The following is a 23,569-nucleotide window of genomic DNA, read 5'->3' as shown; positions in this document are numbered from 1 at the left end:
GGCCTGAAAAGAAAGGCGCTTTACCGTAGTGGCGTGCGGTGACGAATGCGGAAGCATTTTTGCACTGCTTGCTTATCATTAAGGTAGACGCAACCCAGACAGGCACTGTACAGTATTGCACTTGCCACGAGCCCATGTAGACATACAGATATATATATATTTTTTTTTTTTTTTTTTTTTTTTTTATAAATTGTCAACCTGCTAAAGTAACTAGTGTGAATAAAATAATAGTGAAATTAACAAATGATGATTAATTTCGTTGAGGTGATAGATAGCTGGCCTCGGGTCAGTTTGAGGTCACAGCAAGAGGTTGTCGCTTTGTGCGGGGCTTGTAAGCGCTGGTCTGAACGGCTGCAGCTGGAAGCATCTCGTCGCTTTGGTCCCAGATTCTCCCACAATCCCTTGCCCTGCCTCGTTGCTAGGATACACTCCCAGACGCGGCGGCTAATGCTATCGCTAGTCAGATGATGGCCGTCACTGTTTGTTGTCAAACCTCTAACCTAATGTCAAATTGACCAAGAGGAGCGTCTCCGTAAGGCACTGGTAGTATTTATGCTCATAATAGTTGTGACGGGGAGGAGGGTGGAACTATTTAAACCCTCCGCGCATTCTATATGTAGTTAGCTAGCGTTAAGTTAGCTTGTGTTGCTAATTGTTTGTTTAGCTACACGCACGTTATATTCAAGCTTTTAACCAATAATGTTACATCTGTGTTAATGTCTTGGTCTATACAGGTAACTTAGGTTAATGACTTTATTACAGTTAGTAAACCTTCACTCTTGTAAACGGCGAAAGCAACCGTAAACAGGGCCATGTGTTTAGTTACATCTCGGTTAGCCTGATCTCTTCTGTCAGTTTTTATTATACAGCACAAATACAGTACAACGAAAATAGGTTTGCCATCCGACCAGAGTGCAAATGTAACAGTAAAGTGCAATAATAATATACAATGTACAGGGGAGTAAGCTGGGTATAAGATATATAAATTAGTACTATTGAGTAATAGTGCTAATCAGATGTTTGTACATAGTTGTAGTATTATTATGTACAGTGATACAGGTGTGACGTTATACACCAAATCTAAGACGAAATACTCTGCTAACTTGTTTAATGTTATGTTGCTATCTGCCTATATTGATTTGTTGTCCTCCCAGGTAGATGGCTGTGCTTCTCTCCTAGTGAGAACAGATTAGTTTGGCTTCTATGGAGATTGGAGACGGACAACAACAGACCACCAAACCTGTCTGTAACCTGCCTTATGACGAGAGCCTGGAACTGAACGACTCCGAGGAGATTGCAAGTGTCTACACTCCTACACCACGACAACCTCAGGTATCTATACCGTGACTATTTAACCCTTTAATTAATTTAACCTGTATTTAACCAGGTAGGTCAATTAAGAACAAGTGAGAGGACAAAAGGGCCCCTTGAAGGGTAACAGGAGAAAGGGAGAAGGAAATTGAAAAGAGACAGATGATACAAACTTCACAGGTACGGGAAATAATTACAACAAACAACCAAATAAAATTACAAGTTATGTAATACATGAAGCAGAACAAACTATTTACATTTACAGGCCTTTCTGTGTGGAGTTTGCATGTTCTCCCCGTGCTCGCAAGGGTTTCCCCCCCGATAAGATAAACCCAATGGAAAAACATGCACAACAACAAGATCGCTAACGCTGTGGCGTCCTTGACGAAGACGGACAGGAGCACTTGGATTGGTCCCCTGGCGCGGCTCACGTTGACGCCTGTCTGCTCCCGGCTGCCCTTGGGGGGGAAGGACGACGGGATGGGTTAATCGCAGATACGAATTGCATGCATGCATCGCATGTGTGCCAATTGATGACCTCGGAGCAGGTCCTAAATTATTTTTTTATTTTTTTATTACATTTAAAAGGCTGGTAATGCCTCCTCAAGGTTTGCCTTCATCACCGCTTCTGTTTATTTTAGCTATCGAACCGCTAGCAATAGCAATCAGGGCTAACAGGCAGAAATCGGTAACAATGATCACAGAATACACCAGAGGAAGCTCAACAAATCATGTTAAACCCAGATTCGGCTCAAACAAGGGACTAAATACGTTTCGCAATTATGCCACATCAATGTGGAACGCCCTACCCAAAGCTGTAAAGGAATGTGAATCCCTACCCACATTCAAAACCGCTCTTAAAGAGCACCTACGGGAGGCTGCAATTCGAAACTGGCCACCGTAAATGCCCAAAACCCCCACCACCTCCTAATAGACAGTCTCCTCCCCACCGCATGTATATATTCCCTCCCCGCCGTATGTATATCTCTCTCCCACCCACCCACCCCTCCTAATGTACAGTCCCCTCCCCATCATATGTATATACTCTGTCAGGATCTAGGGGTAACAGTACTGTATATTTGAATACCGTTTATGTCACAAATGTATCAGTACTAAATACCTGTATGTTGTGTATGTCATAAATGTCTATGAATTGAAAATGGGGAACCCTGATGGAAACAAGACAAACGTCTTTCTCAGGTCTGCATCCCCTTAACAATTTTGTGTATTGAGCCGTACTGTATTGTACCCATTCTGCAATCTGTTAAATAAAGTTTTCATTCATTCATTCATTCATTCATTCATTCATTCATTCATTCAATAGCCCTCTTTACGGACAACGTCATTTTGTTCCTTAATTAAAAAACCTAGACACGTCTATACCTGCATTGCTTGATATGATACCTATCAGTGTTTCCCCTGAAAAAAAATTCAAGCATCCAGATCCAGATTTGTGCGTGTGCACGTGCCGCCGGAATCATTATACTGTATTAGCGCACACTGCCGGAGAAATAACTTAAAACTACCTTAGAATTGGTCAAGATTATTATTCATGTTCATGGAGTCATGTAAACTTGCTAGGATGTTTTTGGTGTGTCCACTGACACTAGAAGTGCTCTGGAGGCCCAGGTAGCTGCATATTTGTACACTGCAAAAAATGAAATCTTATCAAGTGAAATTATCTTGTATTTGGTCTAATATTGAGTAGAATTATCTTATTCCACTGGCAGATCATTTTGCTTATTTTTTTCTTGATTTTGGTCAATTTAATCTTGTTTTAAGAAAAAAATTATCTTGTTTTTTTAAAACAAGATTAAATTGACAAATCAGGAAAAAAAGCTAAATTATCTGCCAGTGCGATAAGATACTTCAAGATAATTCTACTCAATATTGGACTTATTGTACCAAATACTAGATTTTTTCACTTGATAAGATACATTTGGTTTGCAGTGTAGTTGTAATCAGGGTAAATGTCAAGATTAATGACATGCCTCAACAAAATGTACACTATTTGTATTGAACATAGATATAGATGATTTAATAGATAATATAAATAGAAAAGATAGACATAGATACATAGAACATACTAACTGTCTAACATACACAAATCATAACACTACAACAGCACATTACACCTAAGAAGTCTCAGTGGAGGGGAGCTCCAGTAGCTCACCGCGTACCTCGAGCGCTATTTCGGCGCCGGGGACAACCGTGCTCGTCACGGATCTGGGGTAGCAAGTTCGATTCCCGGACAAAGCCGTAACTTTCTCAGAGTGTCTTCCCCCCATCTCTACCCCCATTCAAAAAAATGAATAGTCGACTAATCAATCGAAAGGAGCCGTAGTCGACTGCCAACCTCTTAGTCGAATGCACTCTTTCCAAAAGCAAAGAGGCCTATAAGCGTGGCTAACGCTAATTGTGTGCATACCAGCAAGGCTAACTGCCTAAGAAAACGCGCACAGAGGCACTGAAAGAGGATTTCACCTGTCTAATGAACACACTAGACAAATATCAAGATGTATCCATCTGGTGGACCAGTGCATGCTTTCACAGAGGACAAGAAGCCTTCAGTCAACTCCTTCAGACATTAAGCACCCCCCACAGCCCAAATGGAATGATAAAAAATAAAAATAATAATATATATATTTATTTTTCTTTTGGGAGGGGGGGGGGTAGTCGCTAGTTCATAGCAGCGGCGGTCCTGATGCTGCGCCACTGCTGAATGCATGTAAGGGAAACACTGCCTATTTCAAAACATCCCTTTGGCACCACCGGTAGGAATGTTCATTTCAAAATGTATATGGCGTAAGAAGTGTCCTAGAGTCTGCTTGTCTCTGTTGTACCTTCCATTTGATGCAGGGGGTTGAAGTGTCCTAACCTTCATTGGTATTATCTAGCTGCACAATTGAGAACCGTAATGTTTTATTTTTCTACGGGAGATCCTCCATCATGGATGGAAGTGGAAGCATGCTCAGTGCAATTACCACTACATTTATACATGTATTCAGCTGAGCCAAAATACTTAAGGAAACATACTACACACCCCATAGTGCTTAACATGATCAATGTATGGTACGAGGTAAAGAATCTTATGAAAATAACCAACTCCATGTCGCAATTCAGCCCAATTTGGGGAAACGTGTCATTTAAGCCATTGAATCCGGGAAACATTTGTGTGTATATGCAGGCTATATAATGCATTATTAGCAGGCGTTTCAGGTCTAAATGGGTTAAACCAGGCAAACTGGATGCTGGATTCAAACTGGACAAAAGAAGGAATAAGTAAAGTATCTGACCTATACAAAGAGGGGGTCTTGATGGCTTTTGAGGAACTATCAATAAAATACATCATCCGAATGAAGCACTTTTTTAAATACTTGCAATTGAGAAGTTTTATTTCCTCTATGCAAAACCACTCACTGGTAGTTCCTACACTTTCATCTTTAGAAAAAATGATCATCAAGAGCTGTAAGTAACAGCAAAGGCTTGATAGCACTGATATATAACTGGCTTGTATCTGGTTCAGATGAGACGTCAATACCTAGACTGGAGGCATGGAGGCGGGACTTGGGAGAGGAGATCTCAAACGAGGACTGGAACAGAGTGTCCGAGGAGGCTCAGACACAAACAGCCAACACTAGCTTAAAACTCTCTAGGTCGCCCTCCATCGGTGCTTCCAGTCATCCCGATCGTCCATGCATCTGGCTAGCTCGCCGGTGCTTTCTGCTCCTGCATCTCCTGAGTACGTCCACATATGTTAATGTGGGATGTCCTCGCGATCGATGCCCATGTGTTGGCTCCCACAGCACAAGTTTGCTGGTTGGCAGGTTATGGTGTCTCGGGCAGTGACCTGCCAGCCTCATTCTCCTGACTGCCACTTTCTCGCTCACCCTTAGTGCCCCCCCCCCCCCCCCCCCATACAAGTTTGCATTAGTGACATGCTCATCCCTGTTGGTGTTAACACTTTGAGTGCCAACGACGAGATTCCTCGTCCTAACTCGCCATGCGTTGAGTGCCAATGACGAGTTTTCTCGTTATTTAATCGTTATTTCTTTTAATAGCGATATCTATTCATTTTTCATCCATCCAGCCTCACGTTATCATTGAGAATGGCTCTGAGCTCGAAAATGGCAAATACCGCCGCCTATCGTCTCCCGGATGGTAATGCACATCATTGGATTGGATTGAGTGGCCATGTGCATCAGAAAAAATTACGTTAGCGCTGACAAGGTCATGGATAATAGATTTTTCAGCCCGCTTCTCTAGCGTGCATAAGTACACATATACTATTGATAATCTAGCGTTTATTTGAAAACGATTTATAAATCAGCCGAAAAATGTGTTTTGTGTATTCCACTAAAGGGCTATTATCGCAGAATTTCTCTGAAATTACTAGAACTCTCCGAAACTATACTCGTATTCAAAACGGTATAAAACGGAAATGTACAAATGAAAAAACAATCCGTTTCGTACATGTTGACTGCAAGCAAGTCATTGATAAGCGAGGGGTGTTTTAGACCCATAGCCATAATTTAAAATATAGTTTAAGCGTTCGCAAATATCCCCGACCTCCCATTGACTAAAGCGCTGGCACTCAAGGGGTTATCTGGGAAAGGGGGCGTGGCACCCAATGTGTTAAGCACCACACGCATCATTCTGGTGTAGCACCCATCCAGGGACTTCTGCAGGGTGGGCTTCAGGGTCCAGCATTCACTGCCATACAGAAGGACAGACTCAACTGTTGCATGAAAGAAGTTGAGCTTGATTTGACGGGGGAGGTTGGATTTCCACACACTGGTCATGCCATTCAGGGCCCTCCACGCAAACGCCTTCCTCACTTTAAGGTCTTGCTCGGACGAGTTGACCCACGAGCCCAGGTATTTGAAGTCACCGACTTCCTTTAGAGCAGTGCCTCCTGTTGTCGTTAGAAGTGGATGATCCAGGAGGATGTTATAAATTATGACCTCGGTTTTCTTGGCATTTAACCTAAGGCCAACCTTGGCGCACTCCGTCTCCACTCTGCACAGGAGTCCCTGTGCCTGCTCTATGTGGTCAGAGAGCAGGCTGATGTCGTCCGCGTAATCCAGGTCTGTTAGGACTACGGCGGAATGTCGTCTCGACCTCCTTGGAGTTATTGCGAGACCAAGTTCCTGCTCACGTCCATTGATGGCCTTCCTGAGCGCATAGTCGAGGACTATGATGAAAAGGAAGGGGGCAAGGGTGTTCTTCTTCACCTCCTCGATGATTCTCCTCAAGGCCAAGATCTGGGCAACAGTGGTCCTCTTCTCTCTGAAACCATTTTGGTTCTGCCTGAGGTGGGGGTCGATGGCGTTCCGTATCCTGTTTAGTATCATGCGATTGTACATCTTTGCATTGACACATGTCAGACTTATGCCACGGTAGTTGTCTGGCTTTGAGAGATCTCCAGACTTAGGCACTGGGATGATGTTAGAGAGAGACCACATATCAGGCTGGTTGTTTTTCATCAGGGCGTGGTTGCAGAACTCCAGGATGATGTTGTCAAGGTCACAGTTCTTACAGACCTCTGGGGGAATGCCGTCCGGCCCAGAACTTTTTCCCTGCTTCAGTGTGGATTTCACTTTGGCAAACTCCCTGACTGTGAAGGGACCATCGTCAATAGTGAGATTCGTGAGGACGGCAGGTATCATCTCCTCAGCTTCGTCCACTGTGTCAAGTGTGTTCCCAGTAGATTTCGAAAGTGAGTGAACCAGGAGATCACCCTCTCCTCTGGGCTGTTGCCCTCCACCTGTCCCTGCTTCGACCTTTTCCTCCCACTCATCTCATTGATGACCCTCAATGCCTCCCCGTACTGCTGTTCACCATGCGCTGCCTCCACTCTCTGCACCTTCTCCATCAGCTCCTCCCCCCTTATCTTGTCGTAGGTATCGAACAAAATCCGTTTGGCCTTGTTCAGTACCTTGCGTTTCTCTGCACTCTGCTCGTGCTTGTAGCCTCGTCGTGCCTCCTCCACTCCCTCACGTGCCACCATGACCTCCGGGTGCTTGCACCTCCGGGAGACCCCATTCCTCTCCACCACTGGAACACACCGCCTCTTCATTTGCAGCAACGAACCGCCTGTATTTGGTATTAGGCTCCTCCTCCTCACCTAGCAGCTGAAAGCGATTCCTCACTTCCACTGCGTACCTGGTTTGAAGGCCAGGGTTGACTGCGAGCGCCTTCCAGTCATACCAGGGACCCTGAGGCTCCGTCTCACCCTCATGGAGACCACTCGATGATCAGAGCCCACAGAGTTGAACGTGCTGTAAGGTTCAGCATTCACGATGGAATTCCTCCACCTTCGTCTTACTAGTATGTACATAGTCCAGTTGACGTTGCATACCGGTAGCCCGGTCCTGGAAGGTCCATCTCTTGCCCCTTCTTTTCTGGAACATGGTGTTTGCAGCCAGTAGCTCGTATTCCATCAGTAGGGCTGCCAGGTATTCGCCATTGCGATTGGTGGATTCGTGGTGTGTGAAAGGTGCATCCTCTGGTCCGAGCCTTGCGTTGAAGTCACCCAGGTTTGCTAGGAAGTTGTGAGCCGGGATATCATAGACCGCTGTTGCAAGGTCCTCATAGAACTTCTCCACCTCCTCAGCTAGTGCCACATTGGTGGGTGAGTACACGACTATGACAGTTGTAACTGGGTTGCCATCAAAGTCGGCAATAAGGATCCTGTTGGTGTGATAGCATAACCTACGGAGAGCCTTACGTGCCAGAGAACTTAGCAATAGCCCCACACCGCCAGTGGCAGCTTGTGCATCGTTTCGCCACGCTGATGAGGTGATGAACCAGCATCTCTCCACTCTGTGATACACTATCTGATCCTCAGCATGCACTCTTCTATGCTCCTGGATTCCCATGATCTCAACTCCCCTTTCCTCGGCACAGTGTGCCAGCTCCTCCAATTTTGCTTCTTCTCTCACTGTGTTTGCGTTGAAGGTTCCCATGGTGAATGGTCTCCAACAACGCAGGGGTGCATTGGACCGCGTGATGTGATCAGATAGAAGCCCAAACCCGGAAGGGAGGCTTCTATCGTCATACTGTCCTCTGGGGAGAGGACCAGCACCACCATCCTCTGCTTGGTTCCTGCGGATTCCCACCGCTGGAAGTATAGGTTTAGAAATGACTTTGTTCTCCATATTTTAGGACTTACAATGCGCAATTTAAAGACTGGGGCGCAACTCCTCGTAGTCCTACTCTGGCCGGTTTAGGCATGATCCCTTATCCGCCCTTCACTCCGATGCCTCCAGGTGGTAGACGGCTCGGAGCCAGGTGCGAGGAGCACCTGTGGTTTTTGTTCGGAGTGTCCTTCTCCTAGATGGGTTGCCTTGCATGGCTATGAGCTTTATTTGCCCATAGCTGGGACAGTGGTTGGCAGGCGCCAGGGCATGTCCACACACCGGTGGGCCTACACACCTTGCCTCTGGGGCCCACTGTTGCTCCGAGATCCCCTACAGTTTGGCCTGGGACCGCAAGGTACCCAGTGGACGTGTGTGGCCACGAGGAGGCACTGTAGGAGTCTTGACTGTGTAGTGGCCTTGTACCGGCAGAAGGAGGCTTACACACTCTGCTCCTCCTTTCGCCCCCTGCGAGGTTGATGCAGACTTATATAACCCCTGTCAAACTGAATAAATATAACAGCAATACACTAGGGCTGTCTTAAATACTTCAAAGCTTCGAAGCTTCGTTCGATGGGCATGGGCTTCGAATATGAAAATAAAATTCGATTATGCTTTTATAAAGCCTCAAATGACGGCTTACAATATTTCATGGAAGGAAAGTATTTAGTTTGTCTAAGATTTAAAAAGGTTTAAACTTTACAGCACTGACAAAGTTGAACAAAGTGCTGTACAAGTCCCACAACATAAAAAAAAAATTATAATAATAATTATAATAAAAAAAAAACATTTTTTTTCTTTTTTTCGAAGCTTCGAATTAAAATCGAATCTCGGCCCGAAGCTTCGAATTCCAAAAAAATAATCGAAGATCAGCCCTACAATACACCAGACAGTTGCTTTAAATGTACCGAAGCTCGGGGAACTTTTATACATTGTATTTGGGAGTGCGACAAAATCAAGAAGTTCTGGGGGGAGGTGGTGAATAAAATTAAAGATGTCTTGTCAGTGAGTATCCCATTAGACTCAAATGATATTGCTACACCTATATCCAATAAATCTCAACCTGAGAACCAAACAATACAAATGTATTGACTTTGCTATACTGCAGGCAAAACTAACAATAGCTTTCAATTGGAAGAAATTTGACGCACCTACAATCGGTGCTTGGATTAAGAACATGGCACAATGCATGTCAATGGAGAGAATAACATATATCCTCAGGAACAAAATAGAGGTTTACGAGGGTATATGGAAACCATTTAATGAATACTTGAGAAGGGAAGATATAGGAGCGCTTCTACAGGAGGAATCCCCCCGCTCTCTCCCGTGGTCAGTTGACCCCGGGGGAGAGCGGAGGCATGTCATTGAAGGTGTTGTAAAGATGTAATTTTTATTTTTTATTTTTACCCATGTACAAGATATTTTACTAAAGGTACCATTGAATGTATACGTATTATTTTTATATGATAAGACTAAATGTGGACTTAAAGATGTTAAGAGAGAGATAAGGGGGGGGGGGGGGGGGTATGTGTATATTTGTGTACGCTTGTGGAGAAAAGTAACTCAAAATATTTAATGGCAATGAAAATCTGACTTGTAAAATCCAATAAAAATATAGTTTAAAAAAGAAAAAGTCTGGTAATGCCACAGAACATCAGACCAGGGGAAAAGGTGGAGCAGAGCCTAGTCAGATTTCTGTGAAAAGGTGGATTAAACTGAGCCGGGTCTGACCACCTCGCCATCTAGGAGAAAAGCCCAGGCTGACCCAGTGTTGGTTCTGTGCAAAGCATAGCCTAAGAATGGCATGGTAACCATCTCACACGCTACTACAAGTGTTCCATATCAGTGTGTGGAAGTTGGGATGTCAGTGGGAAACTGGCAAAACGGTCTCTCTGCATTAATTCAAGTAATGGAGAACCATGCAGGTAGGAGTTAGCTTGATAATAGTAATTCAAGTAATGGAGAACCATGCAGGTAGGAGTTAGCTTGATAATAGTAATTCAAGTGATGGAGAACCATCAGGGGTGCAGTCGTAATATCAGAACTACCTGGATGCCACGTGCACGCGCATACATGTTCCCTTGCGGTCTCACAGAACAGATGATTATTATGCATAAATAGTAGGAAACATGTTTGTATAGGAAATTACTAGTTTTAGTTTAGTTTTTGTAAATATTGCCTTGAAATAGAGAAGCTGAAAAAGGTAGCAGGATGTAGCCTTCAATATATAAAGAAATTATATTGTCAACAGATATGGTTGAAAAACAAACAATGTTTTAAATGTAATTGTAGTTACAATTTCTTTAATTGAATTAACTTAAACTAGAAAAGTAAATACAAACTAAATTAACATGTAACTTAGTTTACATAAGGACAGTTTCCTTCTGAACTTAATGCCTCATCCTTCCAGTCGGGACCATTTGTCACATAGTGAGAGCTCCACAAATCAAGCAAACCCACACAGGGCTTGTATTTTGGTTTTGCATTTCTCGTTCTTTATGTTATTGGTATCCTATTATTATGCAAAGTCTAGGTGATAGATAAGTGCCGGTACTTGGCGCGCGACGAGTCGAGTGAAAGTTGTGAACGCATTTTTCTGTGCGTGCACGTGTGTGCGCGTACTTCTTCTCAGAAAACTGCTGGGACGGCGTGGTACCACCACTGCACCACTGAGAACCATGCAGGTAGGAGTTAGCTTGATAATAGTAATTCAAGTAATGGAGAACCATGCAGGTAGGAGTTAGCTTGATACTAGTAATTCAAGTAATGGAGAACCATGCAGGTAGGAGTTAGTTTGATAATAATAGTTCAAGTGATGGAGAACCATGAAGGTAGGAGTTAGTTTGATAATAATAGTTCAAGTGATGGAGAACCATGAAGGTATGAGTTAGCTTCATAATAATATTGTTGCTAATAGGTTTCCAGGGTTCGAAAGTAACGGCGTCCCAATGTTCCAGGGGCTGTAAATACAATTTGGACGCTCATATTTGTGATTCGGGACCTTTAGGGATGATAAGAGTAAAGCCTGTTGTTGGAGAGCCTGTGGTCCGTTGTTGTTAAAGGGTAACTATCTTATAAATGGCCTTTTTCAGTGTTTAGCATTGTTTCCTAGCTATGTGGACTTATATTAATAGGATCTATGTCTCTAATTCTCATATTGGCGCATTCTTCCAATTCTCTCACAATATTCACCCTCACTGAACTGAGTCATCTGAAAATGTGCATATCTGTGATGTCAGAGATTTCTCAGCTGCATAATAATGTGCCAGTTGATGTGGCATTTGGCACCAGGCCACACCGTGGTTGGAGCCCAGCCTCAAAACGGCAAGATCTTGAGGTAGAAAAATGCTGTTTTTGAGTACTTGATTAGAAATACAAAACAATGCTATTTTTTTTAAGTGCCCAAATAGGGAATGAAATAGTAAAATAGTTCCCCTTTAAGCAAACTTGCATTGAGAGCTGCATAGAAAATATACATGGTGCCAGTTCAAAGTTTGAGCTTTTAAGAGTTAATGACCTACAGACCTGTGGACAACATGCTGTCAGAGCTGAGAGACCGTAGAGTAACGTTAACGACCTACAGACCTGTGGACAACATGCTGTCAGAGCTGAGAGACAGAGTAACGTTAATGACCTACTGACCTGTGGACAACAGCATGCTGTCAGAGCTGAGAGACAGAGTAACGTTAATGACCTACTGACCTGTGGACAACAGCATGCTGTCAGAGCTGAGAGACAGAGTAACGTTAATGACCTACTGACCTGTGGACAACAGCATGCTGTCAGCTGAGAGACAGAGTAACGTTAATGACCTACTGACCTGTGGACAACAGCATGCTGTCAGAGCTGAGAGACGGCTGAATATGACACTACAGGATAAGCCTCTTGACAATCTACTACCAAAGGCAATTGATTTGATATTTATAAGATAGCCAACATTTGTTATAATAAGGGTTCTGTTGTGAAGGATCAGATTAAACCGAATATATATATTTATTTATGGATATATATTTAATAGTATTTGTATATCGTTTGATATCCCTTGTATATTCCTTGTACATATACACTGAATATCCCTTTAGTCTACTAACAGCCCATAATAGTTTCATTCTACCATTGGACAAGAACCTGGCGCCAGCAGCCAAGCCCCTTGGTTCAAGTTCAATCGTGCCGACGAACATGTCGTTACAAGCCCGGTTCCGCGTAGGAATACGTCTGGCGAAATACGAATGGTACTATTTGTTCACAGCGCATATATATATGGCGCAAGTAAAGTAGAACTTTCTTTTAGTCCATTAGTCCTTTACCCTCCAACCTAGTAACAGACGTGAAGCCTCACCCACGACCCACGTGTGGTGCAGTATGGCCTACTTGGCCTCAGAATAGGCATTGAGACATCGTGTGGATTAATAGTTGAATTGTCATAGTTTGGCACTATACCGTCGAGTGGGACGTATTTCTATTAAGTTAATAATAGTCTATCATGTATGGTGCATCGTTCGGTTAGAGTTATAAAGTGAGCAGTACCCCCATCGTTCCTGGCGTTATCTAGAGTCTTAACCAGGCTGGGCAGACCACGTGTGGTGCTTTCATCCGAGGAGTTCTGGGCCAGGACGAGTGGACCTGTACATTGGATTACTTTACCCGGACGACGGCGAGCCCTACATGGCTTGGATTATCTACTTGCTTTGGGTGCTTTGATTACGCCATGGATAACAGCCAACACTGCTGAGTGTTGGAACTACCCCCCGAGAGGAGTCCAGGTGAGACGGCGCTCTACCCCGAGTGAGGTCGCCTCACGTCTCTTCGTTGTGGACCGGCAGCTACCGTCTACAAGAGGGCCCAGCTGTATTCATCTGTGGACCGAGGTTCTGTGGGCACCGTGTTCAGCACTCTGAATTCTCCCAAGAAATCGTCGGCCAGATGGGATATCGCCAGCGGCTCTCCTAACCCCCCCCCCCCCCCCTACTGACTTACAACCAGCGGGACCCCCCTTTAGTGTATCCAGCTATAATCATTTAAGTACCATCGCTATAGTTCCCTAAAGAACCAGGTTGTATACTTGCTCCCTGCGTAACCAGAGATTGGACATTCAATGTTGATTTGCCTACGAATACTCATTTGCCTTACAAGTGCATTCAAATCATAAATGTCATTAAGTGAACGTTGTATATACCCTTTGCTATATAAAATATTCGATTTATACATTTGTGTGGACTTCGTTTCATCAGGTGGGAAAGTGTTCATCATATCTATATCATGTACTGTGTGGCCAGTAGTTAAAGTACATAATCGGTAGTGGTTTAATGATACCATACTTATCAATACAGTCAGGGAATTGTACCCCTCAGTTACAATTGGTCCTTCGAGCCGGAGGGTAACTAGTGTAATATTAATATAGTGTTATTAATATTGAAATGGCCTATGATGAACACTCCACGAAACGGTCCTCCTAACGTAGAACGCCCGCGGCGCAGACGACAGACACCTCAGTACTTAGAGGATTACGCTGTCAGTCAACTACCTAGCCTTCGACAAACGGTAAACGCGGTAAAAGTAGAAAGTAAAATTATGTCTGACCTTAACGACCAGGTTACCCCGACCACAGAGGCCCTAGTGGGTTCTAATGTAACTGACCAAGCTCACGGTGGGGACCAGGAGGGAGCTGACATGCCTTTACCCCCCGCCAATACAGAAGAAGTAGTCCCCGACCAGCCCCGGGAGGAAGACAACCCTACAGAGAGAGAACTCTGCACGGAAGAAGAGGAGGAGAGCGCCGAGGAAATAGAGCTCCAGGACTCCCCAACGAGTACAGCCAGGAGCGGCTCACCTCTACAACCGTCTTCCCCCAGCGAAGCGGAGAGGATGCTATCACAGGCGTTCCTCGTCAGCCTGACAGCCTCTACCGAACGCGATCGACTTCAGGGTGAACGCGATCGACTTCAGGGTGAACGCGATCGACTCCAAGCACAGACGCTTAGCGAGCGCGAACAACTCCAAGCGCAACAACGGAGCGAAGAAGAGCGCATACGCCTGGAGATGAGACGCCTTCAGACGGAAGAGAATATGGCAAGAGACCGGGCCGACGCCCAGCGCGCCGCTGCCGGTGCCCAAAGAGAAGCAGATCTCACCAAGCGCGAAGCCGAGCGCGACAGACTACAAGCCGAGCGCGACAAGTTACAAGCGCAGCTAATGGAGCAGCTGATCCTCAAGGCAACACCCTCTCCCTCCGCCAGGGGTTCAAGGAACTCGTCGAGACAACAGTCAAGGGCAGCGTCTCCTAACCGAGCAAGCGACCCTGAACTTGACCAACAGACCAAGCCTATACCCCCCGCAGACCCCCTTCCCAGACCGGTCCAAGCGAGACCCAGCTACAAGGAAGGAGCGGCATACACTGCGGAGAAGCTAAACAAACGACTACAGGATCTAGAGGACCTGATAGAAGAAGAAGAAGAGGGAGAGGAGGAGAACCAAGCCCGACGACAGCACAGTACTCCACCGGACCAGGAGGTCCAGTACAGCCCAGGCTATACCCCCGCGGCGCTGCGCTACAGACCCCCGACTCTATTCACGGGTGAGCATGACGCACGACCAGCCCCGAGGAATAGCACCTGGACCAGCGGGCCATGGTACCCTGCCGGTACCAGCCCACAGAGAGGCGCAAGAGGAGACTCGCCTAGGAGGTCTCTCCCCCAACGCTCGCCGATGTATCAGCCATCCACGGAGTCATACATTGCCACGCCGACGTTTCCAGACTTCACCTATGAGAATCGAGCACAGTACACGGAGCTCCGGATGTGCTTAGAGACAATGATGGTGGATGTCGCTGATGAACGCCACAAGTATGCAATATTACTGAAGCACCTGAAAGTACCGCGAGCGCACAATATAGCGCTAGCCTATGCCACCTCTACGACCCCATACACCGCGGCTCTAGCAGCGCTGGACCAGAGATATGGACGTATATGGGATTACGTAATCCAAGAGATAAGGCATATTGATCGCCTACCCCCAGCAACAGACAATCGCTCATTAGACGACCTGTCTATAAAAGTGCAGTCCCTGGTAGGGATGCTGGGAGCGCAACGAGAAAAGGGTATGCACGAGCTATACGCCAACTCTAACGTCGAGAGGATTTTAGAGAAGCTGCCACCCGCCAGACAAGAGCGCTTCAGGCGGCAGAGAGACCACCGTGATCCTAACGGTCCCGAACCATCCCTCCTCGATCTAGCCGACTTCCTGGCGAGAGAAGTCAGCAGCTTACGACTGGATACGTTCGTGCGGAGCACACCAAGCTCCAGAGAGGGACCCAGGAGAATAAACGATGGAAGAAGATCGGTGACTGTCATGCACCAATCAGAATCAGTACCGAGCAGTAAGAACCACAGTACCCCCTCGAGAAAAGAGAAGTGGAAGATGGTGTGCCCGTACTGCGAGAAGGAACACTGGCTGTCACAATGTGACCTGTTCACAAAGATGAATGCAGAAGAAGTGAGTCAATGGATAAAGTCCAACAGGCGCTGTTACCGATGTGCGCGCAGTCACATGGCAGCCGAATGCCGCCTAAAGAAGAGGTGCAGTCGGTGTGACGGAGCCCATCTAGATGTACTACACGACAGTAACAGAAGAAAGCCTGCACCTGCACCATCGAGCAGCACCAAGGCAAGTGTCATGTACATTGACCCCGCCAGCAGCAGCGGCGCCCAAGTGCTCTTAAAGGTAGTCCGTGTAACATTGAGCTACCAAGATAAAGTCATGGACACTTACGCCGTCCTTGATGACGGGTCAGAGAAGACCCTTCTGCTCGCGTCCGCTGCGGCCCAGCTGGGACTGCGGGGGAGCGAGAACCAAATGACGATTCGGACAATAAGAAGAGATTTAAAGACGATAAAGGGCGAGAATGTCTCCTTCACTATCGCAGCAAGCGGGCAGCCAGAGCGACGGTATAGGATTACAAATGCTTTCACCAGCCAAGAAATAGGACTATCACAGTACACCTACCCCATCGCCAAGCTGATGGATAAATATGTGCACCTGCGTCAACTACCTATCCCGCTCATAGACGGCGCCACCCCGACCCTGCTGATAGGCTCCGACCATGCAGACCTCATAGTCCCGATAGACCGGGTCCATACAGGACCCCGAGGCTGTCCTGCAGCAGTCGAGACCCGCCTAGGGTGGACACTACAAGGCCCCCTCGCTAAATCTCTCAACCGAACAGCAGCCACTAGCTGCCTCCACTCCAGAGCGACAGAAGAAGACACCACTCTCCTGCAGCATGTCGAGAGGCTATGGACACTAGAGACAATGCCCTTTAAGAACGAAAAGAAAGACATTCGTTCTAAAGAAGACATTTACGCCATAAACCTCCTCGAGCAAGGGACAAAGAGAGTCACAGTCGGCGGAGTGATGAGATACGCAACTCCACTCCTGAGGCGAGAGGGAATGCCCACCTTTCACGCAAAGAAAGACGCCACGGAGCGGTATCTATTGAACACAGAGCGGCGCCTAGCCAAAGACCCCGCTCAAGAGAGTGTGTACCGCGCTGAGATTGAGAAGCTAATCACAGCGGGACACGTAACGAAGATTGACTGGCGACGCCGTGCGCTGCTCCGCGCCTCTCTGATCAAAGACGGCTTTGATCTCAGGCAGTGGGCCAGCAGCGACCCGCACGTATTGCGCAGCCTCTCCCCCGCGGACAAGGCTGTCAGCAGCGAGACCTGGATGGCGACCATCCCAGGAGAAGCCCAAGAAATGACACTAGGACTAGTCTGGCGCTTCAAAACAGACTCGCTCCACTATAGACACAAACCCCTGACCACGGAGCAGGGAAGGTCGACGGCGATACCGACCACCAGACGGAGTGTGTACAGAACACTCGCCAGACAATATGACCCGTTGGGATGTATTCTACCTTACACCACCAGGGCAAAGATGATTGTACGAGCACTATGGGACAAGGACCAGGGCTGGGACGACCCAATACCCGCACACCTTGCCTCCACATGGAGAGAGTGGGAGACGGAGCTCCGCTCACTCCCAGGCGTCAATATACGCTGCAGCTACTTCCCACCCACAGTGAGGCCAGAGACATGCAAGATGGATCTACACGTCTTCAGTGACGCCTCCGAAGTAGCCTATGGATCGGTGGCCTACTTGCGTGCCCAGGAGAAGGGAGGAGAGATACACACTGCTTTCATCCTGGCTCGCTCAAGAATAGCCCCACGAAAGCAACAATCTATCCCGCGTCTAGAGCTCTGCGCAGCCCTAGCAGGAGCGCATCTAGCCACGTTAATCCAACGTGAACTCACCATTCCGGTGCACAGAACAATCTTGTGGTCAGATTCCACGACAGTACTCACATGGATCAAGTCTGATTCATGCAGATACAAGGTCTTCGTGGGAGTCAGAGTCACCGAGATTCAAGAGTTAACAGAAGCAGCGAGCTGGCGGTATGTGGACACCAAACACAACCCAGCTGACGTCATCACCCGGGGAATGTCCCTAGATGACCTCACCCGTCGCAACATCTACAGTGACGGACCAGAATTCCTCAAGCTCCCGGAAGAAGAGTGGCCTACGCCCACCCCACGGGAAGCGAGTAAAGAGGAGGCTGAGAACAAGAAACCTATGTTCTGTGGACTGAGCACAGTCGCCTCCACAGACCCCAACATAGATGACTGCATTACCCTACAGAGTGCGCAGCTAAAGACATTTCTGCGGCACCACCCAGAGATTCAGCCCACTGCCGACATTTCAGCAGCTGACTACGAAGAAGCAGAACTTCTTCTACTACAACGAGCCCAGAGAGACTCGTTCCCCGATGAGCTAGACTGTCTACAGGGAGGAAAGCCCGTCCCATCAGACAGCAGACTGCTCCACCTGGCACCCGAGAGCGACGCCCATAATCTCATCAGAGTGGGTGGTCGTCTGCGGAGAGCCCCCGATCTACCGGATGACGTTAAGTACCCGATAGTCTTGAACAGCCGACACAAGGTCACAGAGCTGATCATAAAGAAATACGACGAGGATGTACACCACGCAGGAGCAGAGAGAGTCTTCGCGGAGATCAGACGTCGCTATTGGATACTTCAAGGAAGAGAAGCAGTGCGACGCTTCCAGCGAACCTGTCTAGACTGCCGAAAGTGGCGCGCGCAGCCCAGCATACCCCGGATGGCTGACCTACCTCCCTGTCGCCTCCGACTCGGCGACAAGCCATTCCACTCCACAGGCATGGACTGTTTTGGCCCGTTGTATATAAAGAAAGGAAGAGGAACCGAGAAGCGGTGGGGTATTGTATTCAAATGCATGACCACCAGAGCGATACATATCGAACTCCTTTCGACCATGAGCACAGACTCATTCCTTATGGCCTTCCGAAGATTCACATCACGGAAAGGAAAACCGTCTACATTGTTGTCTGATCACGGGACAAACTTCAAAGGCGGAGAAAGAGAGCTGAGAGAGAGCTTCCAAGCTATGGGCCCAGAACTTAAGACCCACCTCGCTCCATCCCAGATTGACTTCCAGTTTAATCCCCCGAACGCACCCCACTTCGGTGGAACCTGGGAACGAGAAGTGCGTTCAATAAAGACAGCCCTGTACGCCGTGCTTGGGGCCCAGACCGTGGCGGAAGAAGTCCTAATGACAGTCCTCACGGAGATCGAGGGAGTATTGAACTCAAAGCCCCTCGGTTACGTCTCAAGTGATGTAGCAGATGTCGACCCAGTCACCCCCAACACACTCTTGATGGGGCGGCTGGACCCCGCGCTACCCCAGACAATGTACAGGCCTGAAGAAGCGAACGGCCGAAGAATGTGGAGGTACAGTCAAGTACTAGCTGACAAGTTTTGGAACAGCTTTCTACTCCACTACCTACCGTCTCTACAGACCCGCCAGAAGTGGGTAAAAGAGAGAGACAATTTGACAGAAGGAACAGTCGTCATGATTATCGACCAGTCACTACCCAGAGCTATGTGGCCGGCTGGCCGCGTAAGCAAAGTGATCACCGGTGCCGATGGCAAGGTCCGAGCAGCCGAGGTGCTCGTCCAAGGGCGAACTTACACACGACCCGTGGCGAGGCTAATAGAACTGCCCAGACTCCCAGACACTATCGATGACGACCATGACCCCATGACTTTGTGAGTTGACTGACCCTTACAGCGGACCTTGAGTGGTAGACAGTGCGGTTAATCTGTCTCTGCTTAGCTAATTAGGTGGGACTAATTAGGGGGCGGCTGTTGTGAAGGATCAGATTAAACCGAATATATATATTTATCTATGGATATATATTTAATAGTATTTGTATATCGTTTGATATCCCTTGTATATTCCTTGTACATATACACTGAATATCCCTTTAGTCTACTAACAGCCCATAATAGTTTCATTCTACCATTGGACAAGAACCTGGCGCCAGCAGCCAAGCCCCTTGGTTCAAGTTCAATCGTGCCGACGAACATGTCGTTACAAGCCCGGTTCCGCGTAGGAATACGTCTGGCGAAATACGAATGGTACTATTTGTTCACAGCACATATATATATGGCGCAAGTAAAGTAGAACTTTCTTTTAGTCCATTAGTCCTTTACCCTCCAACCTAGTAACAGACGTGAAGCCTCACCCACGACCCACGTGTGGTGCAGTATGGCCTACTTGGCCTCAGAATAGGCATTGAGACATCGTGTGGATTAATAGTTGAATTGTCATAGTTTGGCACTATACCGTCGAGTGGGACGTATTTCTATTAAGTTAATAATAGTCTATTATGTATGGTGCATCGTTCGGTTAGAGTTATAAAGTGAGCAGTACCCCCATCGTTCCTGGCGTTATCTAGAGTCTTAACCAGGCTGGGCAGACCACGTGTGGTGCTTTCATCCGAGGAGTTCTGGGCCAGGACGAGTGGACCTGTACATTGGATTACTTTACCCGGACGACGGCGAGCCCTACACGGCTTGGATTATCTACTTGCTTTGGGTGCTTTGATTACGCCATGGATAACAGCCAACACTGCTGAGTGTTGGAACTACCCCCCGAGAGGAGTCCAGGTGAGACGGCGCTCTACCCCGAGTGAGGTCGCCTCACGTCTCTTCGTTGTGGACCGGCAGCTACCGTCTACAAGAGGGCCCAGCTGTATTCATCTGTGGACCGAGGTTCTGTGGGCACCGTGTTCAGCACTCTGAATTCTCCCAAGAAATCGTCGGCCAGATGGGATATCGCCAGCGGCTCTCCTAACCCCCCCCCCCCCCCCCCTACTGACTTACAACCAGCGGGACCCCCCTTTAGTGTATCCAGCTATAATCATTTAAGTACCATCGCTATAGTTCCCTAAAGAACCAGGTTGTATACTTGCTCCCTGCGTAACCAGAGATTGGACATTCAATGTTGATTTGCCTACGAATACTCATTTGCCTTACAAGTGCATTCAAATCATAAATGTCATTAAGTGAACGTTGTATATACCCTTTGCTATATAAAATATTCGATTTATACATTTGTGTGGACTTCGTTTCATCAGGTGGGAAAGTGTTCATCATATCTATATCATGTACTGTGTGGCCAGTAGTTAAAGTACATAATCGGTAGTGGTTTAATGATACCATACTTATCAATACAGTCAGGGAATTGTACCCCTCAGTTACAGGTTCCATTTCCTAATGGGCTAGATTTTATTTGCCAAGCTTGGGAAGAGAAGGCTGACTACTTTGTTTAAGACCGAGCTGTAATTTGTATCCATGTAATGAAATTAAATAATAGAACACTGCAACAGTATTTCTGGTGTCTTATAAACCCATGGGGTTTGGGCACTTTGTGTGCATGACACGAAAATAAAAGAATCAATCAATCTATCACCTTGTCCACTGGGCTTCAACATGGCTGCTCAACTCCATGACTTTGAGTTGATGAGTAAATATTTCTCCATACTTCCTTGTAGACTGAGTCACGGCGGACAAGCAGAAGGCGTGCACGTGGTACCATGGCAACCAACAACAGCAGCAGTGATGAATTTGACAACGAGGAAAAACCCAAACAGGTGGAGCCAATTAACGGCCAGGCGACTCTGAGTGCTAATGACGATGAAGATGATGACGACGAAGAGGAGGATTCTGACGAAGAGGATTCTGATGATGATGATGATGAACGGTGTTCCGCTCTAGAGGGGGCGTACGACCCAGCAGACTACGACAACCTTCCAGTATCCACGGAGGTCAAGGAGCTGTTTCAGTACATCACAAGGTAGTACTACTACTAGTATTATTACCATCAGTATATCACAAGGTAGTACTACAACTAGTATTATTACCATCAGTACATCACAAGGTAGTACTACTATTATCATTACCATCAGTATATCACAAGGTACTACTAATATTATTACCATCAGTACATCAAGAGGTACTACTACTAGTATTATTATCGTCAGTACATCACAAGGTAGTACTACTAGTATTATTATCATCAGTACATCACAAGGTACTACTACTAGTATTATTACCATCAGTATATCACAAGGTAGTACTACTACTAGTATTATTACCATCAGTACATCACAAGGTAGTACTACTACTAGTATTATTATCGTCAGTACATCACAAGTTACTACTACTATTATCATTACCATCAGTATATCACAAGGTACTACTACTAATATCATTATCGTCAGTACATCACAAGGTACTACTACTAGTATTATTACCATCAGTATATCACAAGGTAGTACAACTAGTATTATTATCATCAGTACATCACAAGGTACTACTACTAATATTATTACCGTCAGTACATTACAAGGTACTACTACTAGTATTATTACTGTCAGTACATCACAAGGTACTACTACTAGTATTATAACGATCACAAGGTAGTACTACTAGTATTATTACCGTCAGTACATTACAAGGTACTACTACTAATATTATTACCATCAGTACATCACAAGGTAATACTACTAGTATTATTATCGTCAGTACATCACAAGGTACTACTACTAATATAATTACCGTCAGTAAATTACAAGGTACTACTACTAGTATTATTACTGTCAGTACATCACAAGGTAGTACTACTAGTATTATTGCCATCAGTACATTACAAGGTACTACTACTAATATTATTATTACCATCAGTACATCACAAGGTAGTACTACTAGTATTATTGCCATCAGTACATCACAAGGTACTAGTATTATTACCATCAGTACATCACAAGGTACTACCTTAGTGCCTTTTTTAGTCTGTTACAAGGCTTAACCTAGATACCTTTCCTTCCTTTATTCCCTACCTCCTTATCTGTTCCTTTTAGAACAGGACCTGGGTCTATCTTCTTCTCAGCCATCTCCTCTGAATTGTCAGTTTGGTTCATGGCTGGTTTGACTCTGTTCTCTACTTGTTAACAGAGACAGGAGTTGTTTATCACATCTTTAATTTAGTTTTCTCTTTCTTTTTCACACAAAACAAGACAACTCAACACAGTAGTAATAATAATAATAATAATAATAATAATAATAAACAGGACTTCACAACACAACTACAACAATAATAACAACAACAAAATGACAATAAATAGAATAATAAAAAGCAGAGTTTATCACATATTTGAACTCATTCTCTGCCACGCTGTTTTCGGGATATGGCTATGCGCTGCCACTAGGGGTGTAACGGTACACAGAAGCCACAGTTCGGTACGTACCTCGGTATTAGGGTCACGGTTCGGTACGAGTTCGGTACAACAGAAAAAAAATATTTATAAAAATTATTATTAATATAATTAAATCTTTAAAAAAAAAATGTAAATGTATATATTATATTTATGATAATTATTATAATTATTATTATTAAATCGAATAATTTTCTATAGGCTTGCCGTGGTAGTCAGTGATACTGGTGTCATTCTGTGTTCATGCATCCACTGCCCCTTTAACACTTTCAGTGCCACCAGGGGGCGCACGACTTAGTGCTTGAATGCCACCATCGGCGCCAATGTTAACCTTAATATCGCCTAATCTATGTTTTAAATTATGGCTATGTGTCTAATCTGCCCGTCGCTTCATTTCCGTTTGAGAGCATTTTGAAAAGCACCCGTTTTGAGGTAAAAAACAGCCCATTCTGTGATAATCGTCTTT

General features: G+C 45.9%; 1 protein-coding gene across 4 annotated transcripts in view; it reads left to right on the top strand.

The window, feature by feature from the left end:
* Window positions 1–407: 407 nt before the first annotated feature.
* Window positions 408–23,569, top strand: part of ift46 (intraflagellar transport 46 homolog (Chlamydomonas)) — a 44,046-nt gene continuing 20,884 nt past the window's right edge. Inside the window, exons 1-3 of one of the 4 annotated variants that reach the window (XM_084315799.1) lie at window positions 408–532; window positions 1,155–1,332; window positions 21,382–21,683. In XM_084315799.1, the coding sequence (XP_084171925.1) occupies window positions 1,204–1,332; window positions 21,382–21,683 (431 nt within the window). In that variant the 5' untranslated portion in view covers window positions 408–532; window positions 1,155–1,203. Of the gene's footprint in view, window positions 544–1,154; window positions 1,333–21,381; window positions 21,684–23,569 lie in introns of all 4 variants that reach the window. The other 3 variants (XM_084315800.1, XM_084315801.1, XM_084315802.1) reach the window with 3 other exon arrangements.

The sequence above is a fragment of the Notolepis coatsorum genome (genome assembly GCF_963971535.1).
Source record: "Notolepis coatsorum genome assembly, chromosome: 1".
Taxonomy (NCBI): Eukaryota; Metazoa; Chordata; class Actinopteri; order Aulopiformes; family Paralepididae; genus Notolepis; species Notolepis coatsorum.
The sequence above is the reverse complement of the archived record's forward strand: the minus strand, read 5'-3'. Positions and strand labels throughout refer to the sequence as shown.